This window comes from Parus major, chromosome 26 (assembly GCF_001522545.3).
Source record: "Parus major isolate Abel chromosome 26, Parus_major1.1, whole genome shotgun sequence".
Lineage (NCBI taxonomy): Eukaryota > Metazoa > Chordata > Aves > Passeriformes > Paridae > Parus > Parus major.
Genome location: NC_031795.1, coordinates 4375333 through 4385695, shown reverse-complemented (window position 1 = coordinate 4385695; position 10363 = coordinate 4375333). Strand labels below are relative to the sequence as shown.

At 57.5% G+C, this 10363-nt stretch overlaps 1 protein-coding gene across 4 annotated transcripts in view; it reads right to left on the bottom strand.

Moving 5' to 3' along the window:
• Positions 1-139: 139 nt before the first annotated feature.
• SLC45A3 (solute carrier family 45 member 3) overlaps positions 140-10363 on the bottom strand; it is a 24323-nt gene continuing 14099 nt past the window's right edge. For 2 of the 4 annotated variants that reach the window (XM_033519899.1, XM_033519900.1), the window contains 6 exons: positions 9467-9526; positions 8275-8362; positions 6143-6529; positions 5121-5942; positions 2478-2743; positions 140-979 (listed from right to left, as the gene is read on the bottom strand). In XM_033519899.1, coding sequence (XP_033375790.1) covers positions 509-979; positions 2478-2743; positions 5121-5942; positions 6143-6290 — 1707 coding nt within the window. In that variant the 5' untranslated portion in view covers positions 6291-6529; positions 8275-8362; positions 9467-9526 and the 3' untranslated portion in view covers positions 140-508. Of the gene's footprint in view, positions 980-2477; positions 2744-5120; positions 5943-6142; positions 6530-8274; positions 9284-9466; positions 9527-10363 lie in introns of those variants that run through there. The other 2 variants (XM_015650881.2, XM_015650884.2) reach the window with 2 other exon arrangements.

Below are 10363 nucleotides of genomic sequence, written 5' to 3'. Positions count from 1 at the left end.
ACACACACACGGCTGGTGACATCCCTGGGGACACACACACAGCTGGTGACATCCCTGGGGACACACACACGGCTGGTGACATCCCTGGGGACACACACACACAGCTGGTGACATCCCTGGGGACACACACACACAGCTGGTGACATCCCTGGGGACACACATGGCCAGTGACATCCCTGGGGACACACACGGCTGGTGACATCCCTGGGGACACACATGGTCAGTTCCAGGCCTTGGGGACACACACACGGCTGGTGACATCCCTGGGGACACACATGGCCAGTGACATCCCTGGGGACACACATGACCGGTGACATCCCTGGGGACACACACATGGTCAGTGCCAGGCCTTGGGGACACACAGCCGGTGACATCCCTGGGGACACACACATGGCCAGTGACATCCCTGGGGACACACAGCCGGTGACATCCCTGGGGACACACACGGCCGGTTCCAGACCCTGGGGACACCCACGTCCCGCTCTGCCACCTGCTGCCACCCCCGGTGTCACACCGAGCACTTGGCCATGTCCCCCTTGTCAAAGACGACTTTGGTAGCGAAGTAGATGGCGACCAGTCCGAAGCCAGCGGCCGACACCATGTATGCGGTGACCGACTGCGTGAACTGCACGATGGAGCCCATGAAGAGCGAGGGCACCACCTGGGACAGGAGGAAGGCGCTGTCCAGGATGGCCAGGTCCAGGCAGATCCCCCGGCCAGGAGCCCCCGGCTCCGGCTCTCCCACCACCATCCGCAGGGACACCTCGCAGGAGGAGCTGACGCACAGAGCCGAGCTGGACACGGCCGGAGGGGAGGAGGAGGAGGAGGAGGAGGAGGAGGAGGAGGAGAAGAGGTTCCCAGTGTGGCCATTCTGGTAAGGCAGCTTCTGGCTGGAGAGCAGCCCCTTGGAGAAAGCTGATTTCTTGTCCAGCAGAGCGGCATCTTCCTCCTCTTTCCTCTTGTATTTATGCAGAAATACCTGCGGGAAGGAGGGAGGAGCGTGAGGAAGGAGCTGGGGCTCTGAGGGGGACTTGTTTTTGTGCAGGAGAGCAAAACCAGAGCTTTGTGTGCGTTCAGGGGAGTGCCAGCCTGAGCCTGGCCCACGTGAGGTGGGTTCCAGGAGCCAGGCTGGCTCTTCCCGACTGGCACAGGATCCAAAGCAGCCCTGACTCACCGGGGGAACCCAGCCAAGCGGGGACTGGGCCGTGCTCCGGGGCTCAACAGCCCAAAGCCAGCCTGGGGACATCTCGTGCTTTTGTCACCTCCTCACTGGAGGAGGAACCTGAGCCCATGCTGAGATCAGCTGAGCAGGGCAGGAGTGAAGAGCCGGGGTGTGCTGTGGGGTATCAGACACCCAGGGCACCAAGCAGCAGGTTTTGGGGTTTGGGGATTGGGGTTTGGGGTTTGGGGTTTGGGGTTTGGGCTTTGGGGTTTGGGCTTTGGGGTTTGGGGATTGTGGGGTGGGTGACTGGGAACCCAAGCCCAGAGCCCAGGATGAGCAGCCACTTCTTCTCATCTGGGATGCTTAAAAGTGCCACCAGCTGGGACACAACAGTCCTGGGAACTCAGGGAAGGGCTCTTTTCTCAGCTCTGCAACAAACCTCAGCCAAGCCGCCTCATCTGCCTGCCCAGATCCTCCTCACTCCAGCCAGGAAAAGGGGAGCAGAGGGAAGCCAAATCTTTCCCTTCTCACTCTCTTTTGCCTCGCTCTGCTCACGCTGTGAGGTCTCTGGAGCATTCCCACAGAGCATTTGTTAACACCAACACACCACGGGCAGGAGAGACCAAAGCCAGCTGTGCCCTCCCTCTCTGCACTCCCAGCTTTGGGAATGCGGCCTTCCCCTTCCCAGCCCGTGGAGTTTGGGTTTCATTCCATCGATAAAACATCCACGGGGAGATCCCAGCCAAGCTGCAGCTCCTGCCAAGCCCAACATTCCCTCACCCCCTTCCCCGACAGGATTCCTGGTGCCAGTCGGGCTGGGCTGTTCCGGAGGGTTCCTTCAATGGGAACATCTGGATGCCTGTGGTAACAGCTCCCACTCGCTGCACGGCACAGCCAGCCACTGCCCTCGGGATGAAAGAGCTGCTCTCAAACCACAAATTAATTCTGCATTTGCAGCACAAGAGAAACTCCCATTAATCCAGCGTGCAGCTCGGGAACCTCCTAGGACTTCTCCACAAGGATAACATCTGTGGGACAGCATTACGAGCTTTGGTGCTGCTGTCACAAGCTGCACAAGGTTTATTTTTCCTGGAGCTGAGGGAATAGGATGAGCTTCGCTTTTCATTTTATTGATCGTGGTGCTGTGGACGAAAACTGGAAAGCAGCACCTGTGAGGGCTGAAAATCCTTGAGTTTTGCAGCACTGGCAGAGTTGAAGAATTCACACAGGGATAACTAAACCAGAGCAGTTTCCCTAAAACATGGGAAAAACATAAAAACCTGCAAGGCCTGGCTGTCCTGGAGCAGATCCCCACCTGTTTGTCGTGGTGGTAGAGGGATGCCAGCGTGTAGGGCAGGATCTGGAGGGCGGAGAAGGTGAATCCCGTCAGGGCGGCGGAGATGGTGACCACGGTGACACTGTGGGACAGGCACATGACAGAGGCGGCCCCGGGGAAGAACACCACGCTGGCCAGGTACACTGCCCGCGTCCCAAAGCGCTTCACCAGCCGGTCCATGATTGTCGAGAAGAAGATGGAGGTGATGCACTGCAGGAAGAGGCCCAGGCTGCCCATCCGGACACCTGTGGGTGCAGAGGGGTGATGGACGCTGCCCTGGCTGCCCCCCGGGTAAACACGGCCAAGCATCCTGCCATCGGTCACAAACCCCAAAAATATCCTGCTCTTCATCCCAAATCCCCAAATATCCTTCTCTCTGTCAGTCCCTAACCCCAAAAACATCCTGCTCTCAGTCCCCAACCCCAAATATCCTTCCTTCTCTGTCAGTCCCTAACCCCAAATATCCTTCCCTCTCTGTCAGTCCCTAACCCCAAAAACATCCTGCACTCAGTCCCTAACCCCAAAAAATCCTTCTCTCAGTCACAAATCCCCAAAAATTCCTTCCCTCAGTCCCTAACCCCAAAAACATCTTCCCTCTCCATCAGTCCTTAACCTCAAAAATATCCTTCCTTGTAAATCTCTAACCCCAAAAACATCCTGGTCTCCATCCCAAATCCCCAAACATCCTTCCCTCTCTGTCAGTCCCTAACCCCAAAAAGATCCCTGTTAGTCCCTAACTCAAAAAATATCCTTCCCTGTCAATCCTAACCCCAAAACATCCCTCTCAGTCCCTAACCCCAAAAACATCCATGAGAGTCCCTAACCCCAAAACATCCCTGTCAGTCCCTAACCCCAAAATGATCCCTCTCAGTCCCAAACCCCAAAAACATCCCTGTCAGTCTCTAACCCCAAAAACATCCCTGTCAGTCCCTAACCCCAAAATGATCCCTCTCAGTCCCAAACCCCAAAAACATCCCTGACAGTCCCAAACCCCAAAAACATCCCTGTCAGTCTCTAACCCCAAAAACATCCTTGTCAGTCCCAAACCCCAAAAACATCCATGAGAGTCCCTAACCCCAAAAACATCCCTCTCAGTCCCAAACCCCAAAATGATCCCTGTCAGTCCCTAACCCCAAAAACATCCCTGAGAGTCTCTAACCCCAAAAACATCTCAGTCAGTCTCTAACCCCAAAATGATCCCTGTCAGTCCCTAACCCCAAAATGATCCCTCTCAGTCCCTAACCCCAAAAACATCCCTGAGAGTCCCAAACCCCAAAAACATCCCTGAGAGTCCCTAACCCCAAAATGATCCCTCTCAGTCCCAAACCCCAAAATGATCCCTGTCAGTCCCAAACCCCAAAATGATCCCTGTCAGTCTCTAACCCCAAAATGATCCCTGTCAATCCCTAACCCCATAACATCCTTCCCCCTGCTTCAGTCCCGAGCAGACTGAGGCACTGCCAGCCCTGCCAGCCTGGGCCGGCTGGGGAAGCAGAGCAGCATCACCCAACAAATTCCAGGATTGCAGCAGCCACCCCCAGCTCCCTCCCTCCCTCCCCCGAGGGAGGTGGGAAATGCCACCCCTGTCTCTGGAAGTCACGGCTCTGGCCCCAGGACCTGTCACCTGCTGCTGAACCAGGACCTGTCGTTATCTGATGCCAAAGGCAGCAGCAGCAGAACAAAGGCAGCGGGGAATTGTGCTCGGGCCAAGGTAAAGTACAGAACATGCTCTGAGCTGCGTATCCGGCAGCGATCCGGACCTTACCCCTTCCCAAAGATGGCTCAGATTTCAGGGAATTAAAGCCATTAACTCTTTGGAGCGGGGATCATTACTCAACACATGTTTCTATGACGGGCGGCACAATGCAGGGCTGACCTGCCGGCAGCTAAACAGTGCAAGTGTTAAATAATAATTAAGCTGCCTGGAAGTTAAACAGACACCCAGCACAAAGGGGCAGTGTGCTGCAGGGCCCTCCGAGTGGAAAACTGCAGGAGGAGGGCCAGGAAGGTGCCTCCAGGATAAAGGATATGGATTAAGGAGAGGGAAAGGGTGGTGAGGCAAGGAGGAGAGGCTCTGGCACAAGGCAGCAGCCAAAATGGGACTGCAGGTAACACCTGTGAGCAGGTGAAGGGCTGCTGGGGCAGATGTGGCAGCACTGAAGCACTGGAGAGGGGGCTGAGAGCTGGGAAAGCTGCTGGAGAGCTCCCAGAACCAGAACCAAATCCCACCTCACCGCTACAGAGCACAGCCCGGTTCTGCTCCCCACCATCCGCACCCCCAGGATGGGGAGCACCCTCAGCCCTCGCTGGGAAAGGAGGGAGAGCAGAGCCAGGAGTGTCAGAGGCAGCTCCATCCTGCTCCTGTTGGTTCTGCCAGCCAACAGCCCAGCCCCAGGCCAGGCTGCCCTGCCAGATCCGTGCTGGCAACAACCAGGAGGTGTTTCCCAAGCTGTGCCACGCTCTGGGAGCCACGGGAAAACGTTCTTGCCCGGCCTAGCCACAGAAAGCCAAGCTTGCTGCAGCTTTTTTTGAGTTGTTTTTTGCATTACCAACAGAGCTGAGCCCCATCCCGAGCTCCCAGTAAATGTTCCCATCCCATGGAACACCCGGCTCGCTTCTCACCTTCATCGTAGCGACGCCTGGCCTCCGTGCCCGGCTTGGCCCTGGGCACGCCGTGGTACAGCCCTTCCCCGACAAAATCCGTGTAGAACAGCATGAAAGTCATGAGAGCCATCCAGCTGCAGAGCTCGGCCACGAAGAGGCGGCGGATGACCCTGGGGATGCGGCAGCAGAGGCCGTGCAGCCGCGGCAGCAGCGCGCACACGTTCCTGGCCGCCCGCAGCACCTGCCTGCCCTGCAGCAGCCACCAGCCCCGCGGCAGCCGGCAGCAGCAGCACGCCAGGGACACCTTGGGGGACACGTCCTTGAGCGCTGGCCCCTCTGGGACATCCCCCTGGGCCGCCTCCTCCGTCACAAACAGCGTGGCCAGCACGCAGGCGAGGAAGATGAGGGCCAGCAGGCTGAAGAGGCAGCTCTGCTGCCCTCCCAGGTAGGGCGCCAGGAAGGCCCAGTCGATGGCTGGCAGCAGGTAGCCGATGCAGCCCCCCAGGCTGATCATGAAGGCGTAGACGGAGAAGGCCTGGCGGCAGTTGTCCGGCTCCTGGAAGAGGTCGGAGAGCAGGGCCTCCAGCGGGGTGAAGCACACCTGGCCGCAGAAATCCAGCAGCCCGATGCCCAGGATGAGGAAGGCGATCTCCAGAGGCCGGGGGTTGAGGGCACACAGGCTGGCCAGGCTGCTGGCGTGGGGGATGAGGAAGAGGCTGAGCAGCACCCCCAGGCACAGCAGCCAGATGAAAGGTCTCCTCCGGCCGTAGCTGCTGCGCCAGTGGTCGCTGGCCGAGCCGATCAGAGGCACAAAAACCAGCCCGAGGACAGGGCCTATCCCTGGGAAAGAGACAGGGGGGTGTCACAGGGACACAGCGCCCCAAAAACGGGATGTTTCGGGAATTTGGGAAGTTTCGGTGGGTCCCCTGCAGGGAGCAGCTCTCCCCGCCCTTCCTCACCCCCACCCTCCAAATTATTCCATTTTGTTCGGAATAAAAAACCCCCACAAACACCTCAGAGAGGTGACCAAAGCTGCCTACCCAAAACCATGGTCATGAACTTCTCCTCCACGCCCACCTCCAGCAGCAGTGGGGGCACGTAGGTGATGCCGGCGGCCAGGCACACCTCCAGCCCGAAGGTCAGCGAGTTGACCAGCAGCAGCTGGCTCCGGCGGCTCTGCAAGGACATGCTGTCCCCAGCCACGCTGTCCCCACCCCTCAGTGGCACAGGGCCGTGTCCTGCCAGCTGCACAGATCCCAGGGATGCCCCCCAGGCAAGGATCGGAGCTTCCCTTCCCGGGCTGCTGGCGAGATGCTGCTTCCCATTTTATCAACGGCGAAGGAACCGTCTTTTCCTCTTCCTCTTCTGGTGGGATGTGGAGAGCCGGGGCAGGGATCCTGCTGCAGGCTTCCCCTGCTGCTCACAGGCTGTGGGGAGAGAGCGTTAACACAGTGAGGAACGGGGGAAATCCAGGGGCCACACGGATGTGTCACTGCTGGAAGGGACAGTCCCCGTCCCAAAGGGCTCTGGGAGAGGGGCAGGTTAAAGGGTGAAAGCTCTGTCGGTGCCAGGTTTGTCTTCACAAGGGTTTGGGACAGGGTTTGGGAAAAGCCAGTGCTGCCCTGGAGGGTTGGTGACCTCTCCATCCTGTCCAGACACCTCTCCCAGATGGCAGAAAGGATTTGGGGTCTCCTCTCCCAAGGAAATCATTTCAGAGCCCCCTGCAAGGATCAGGGGAGCGCCTGCAGCCACAGGGGGCCATCCCCAGAGCCCACCACCACACCCCAGCGCTGCTCCCCAGGCTCCCAGGGAAGCAATTTCACCCAAACCCCATCCCCAGCCCCCGGGATGGGGCACAGGGAGCAGATGGTGCCTCCGTGGAGTTTCACAAACAAACCTGACCCACTTTAGCCTCATCTAACAGCGAATGGCAATTACCTTACTCATTAGACTGAGTCATTTATTTGCCCTGCTCCCTTCTCTCCGGCTCCTCCGGAGGGGAGAGGCCAGGGGATGGGGCAGGGGCTGGGCCAGGAGGGAGCAGGAGCTCGGAGGTCCCTGGTAGCCAGCCCAGCAGGATCTGCTCCCAGCTCCTGGGGCAGTGGTCTGGTGACACCCCGAGCCCCCCTCGCTGCCTGGTGTGTGCTGGCAGGCACAGACCAGATGGTTTTGTCACTTTTCTCTCCCTCCCCGTGTCACCAGCAGCTGATGACCCACCAGGGGGTGGCTGGGGGAGGCTGGCAGGGTGGGGATGAGGCTCAGCCATCGCTCCCTGCCTCTTGCTGCTGTGGAGAAATGCCACTCCTGAGCTGGGGAGCTGCCGGTGCCGCTCGATAAATACCAATTATTCCCCTTTTGGGACCCTTCACCTCACAGAAGATCCCTCTTTTCAACATTTAAACGCCTTGCCCAAGGTCAAACAGCAAACAGAGGGGGAACAGCAAAGGTTTTGCTTCAAGCACCAGAGGCTTTGAAGGCTCGGCAGCCGCAGGAGGGCTGAGCATCCCTCCAGAGCATCCCTCCACCTTGCTCAGATGTGGCTCAGACTCAGGATGTGTCAGCCTGGCTCGGTTCAGAGGGTGCCCAGCTGCATCCCAGCCCTGGGAGGAGGAATTCCAGCCCCAGCAGCACAAACCCAGAGTCACAAAATGAACCGAGCCACCACGGCTCAGAGCCGGCCCTCGGCGGGGGATGTAATGTCTGCTGTAAGAGAGGGGGAGTTATCCCGAAATAAACCCCAAAAGATGCTTCACACACATTAAAAGTTGTTTTTTTTCCCTTTTAGGGCTGTGCAGAGCACAGGGAAGGCAGCAGGGATCTGATCTGTCCATCTGCCTGAGGATTCCAGTGTGGAGGCAGAGCTGGATTTCTTGTCTGCAGGTAGGAGCAGACCTCTCCTCCCTCTCCACACCCTCAGAGGGCTTTAACGAGAAAATAAATCCCTGGAGCAACAATCACAAACAGCCAGAGGAGTCTCAACTGCAATAAAGCTGCAGACAAAATTGCAGCAGATGATGAACTTTATCCCAATACCCATTAATTACTGTAAATTTTTCCCACAGAAGAGCGACACAGAGAAGTGCTGAGCAGGAAAATCCCCTGAACTGCTGATTTGTGAGGAGAGAGGGGCTGGAGAAGGGAGGTTTGGGAGGCTCAGGGAGCCAGGACTCACCTGGTTCCTGGCAGGTGCACTCAGCTGAGTGTTTGCAGGGCAGCAGAGGTGGAACCCAGCGCAGGTTTGGTTTCAGGGCCCTCCCTTTCTGCTGATAACAGTGGAGTTATTGACACCACACACCCGGGCCCCTCGCTCAGGGCTGAGCAAACGCTGCTGCCACCCCCCAAAGGGTTCTGCCCTGAGGAAACGCCAGCTCTGGGCTCACACCTGACTTCTGCCCCCCAAAAAACCCTGATATTCGCATTTATCACCCTCCCTGGCTGGGCTGTGGTGCAGATTCAGGACGAGGGGTTGGTGTTTTCTTTTTAAACCACGTCCCTGCAGCTTTGCAGGTGACAGGCTGGCCCTGAGTGACAGCCCCAGCAGCAGCAGCAAGATCAAACAGCCTTTCCTCAAACCCCAAATCCAGCCTTTCCCAGGGGGATTTATCCCCTGGACTCTGGCTCTGGCGTGGAAGGAGTCAGGAAAATCCATCCCCAGCTGGGAGATTCCAGCAGCACCCTGCCCATCCCAGAGGGGTTTTGGAGATGTTCCCCAGCCCCACGGGGACAGCTGGTCCAGGTCACCCTGGCACTTCTCCCCCTCCAGCCTCAGTTTCCCCAAATTCCCACATCAGGAACAGAATTTGTCCTTTCCTGCTCAAGGAGCACCTTGACAAAGACAACAGCAGCCCCCAAAAAAGGGATTTTTGGATGTTTCCTGCACTTGGGAGCAGAAGGGAGCCACATGTGGGGCTTTTCCTGGAGCTGGCGTGCCACGGGACATCAGCTGCTCTTCCTTCTCCCTCCCTGGGGAAAACCAAACCATCTCCACGGCCTCCTGGGCTGTTTTTAAAGCTCACAAACACAACTTTTCCTGCCCTTTCCCTGCAGAGAAACAGGAGATCAACTCCTGGAGGCTGCCTCACCTGGCAGCCAGGTGGGAGGGCGGGTCCAGGGCAGGAGCAGAGCGGTGCTGGACAAAGGCAGAGCCGAGGATGAAGCCAGGGAAGATTTTAGGAAAAACCAACCCCAAAACACCTGGAAAAGGTGCAGGGCATTGATGGAAACACACACACAAAGAGGATTCTCCTCCTCCCAATCTCCTAAACCTTCCCAGCACAGGGTCCTAGAGGAAATCACATCTCAGCAGTGTTTAGAGTGAAGAGTGAGGGCTGGCTATTTCAAAATTAAAATGTGGGTGTACTTACATGGCAGAGAAAAAACTGATTTATTCCTGGAGGAATCCATGTCCTGCTACTCCATAATCCCTGGAACCGGTGCAGAGGGAGCAAGAGATGACGTTAAATGTGGCTGCAGGCTTTGATTTGTGGTGCTTGTGCACCTCCTCCACAGCTCAACAAACAGCAGTGACCAGCCAGCAGAGAGTTTGATTCAGGGTGAGGATGCTGAAGCACTGGAATGGGTTTTTCACAGAAAACGTGGCTGCCCCCACCCCTGGAAGTGCCCAAACCCAGGTTGGAACATCCTGGGATGGTGGAAGGTGATGGTGCATGTGGCATGGGAGTGGAACAAAATGAGATTTTAAACCTCTTCCGACCCAAACCACTTGATGGTTTTATTATTAAATATTTCTGACCTGTCAGGGCTGCCTTTTTCCCTTAGGAAAGGAAATCCCTTGGCTCAGGTGGGGCTGCTCCAACCCAGCCACCCCCAGGACTGATCCTCACCTTCCCTGCCCACGCCAGGTTTGGCACCCAGAGAGAGGGAAAGGCAAAATCTCGCCACTCACAACCCCAAACATTCCATCCCCAACCTTCCCTGGGGCCCTTTGTGAATTCCCTGGGAGCCCTCTGGAAGAAGGGGTGGGAGAGAGCTCAAGGGGAGCGAGCTGGGGGAGCTTTCACAGCCCTCAGCGCCCATTCAGCGGCGCTGAATGGGAAATGCAGCATGGAGAATAGCTCTGGCAGGCTCCTCGGGATGGGATGGAAAACCCACCTGACCTCTCCTGACCCCCTCCCCTCCCAAACCTCCCTGACCCCATTCACGGGGAGAGGGAGGGGAGAGGGGTGAGTTATTTGGGCTCTCTGAATTAACTCCGCGTTTCCACCCTTAGGGAAAGAGCAGCAACCGCTGGAGATCCCCTC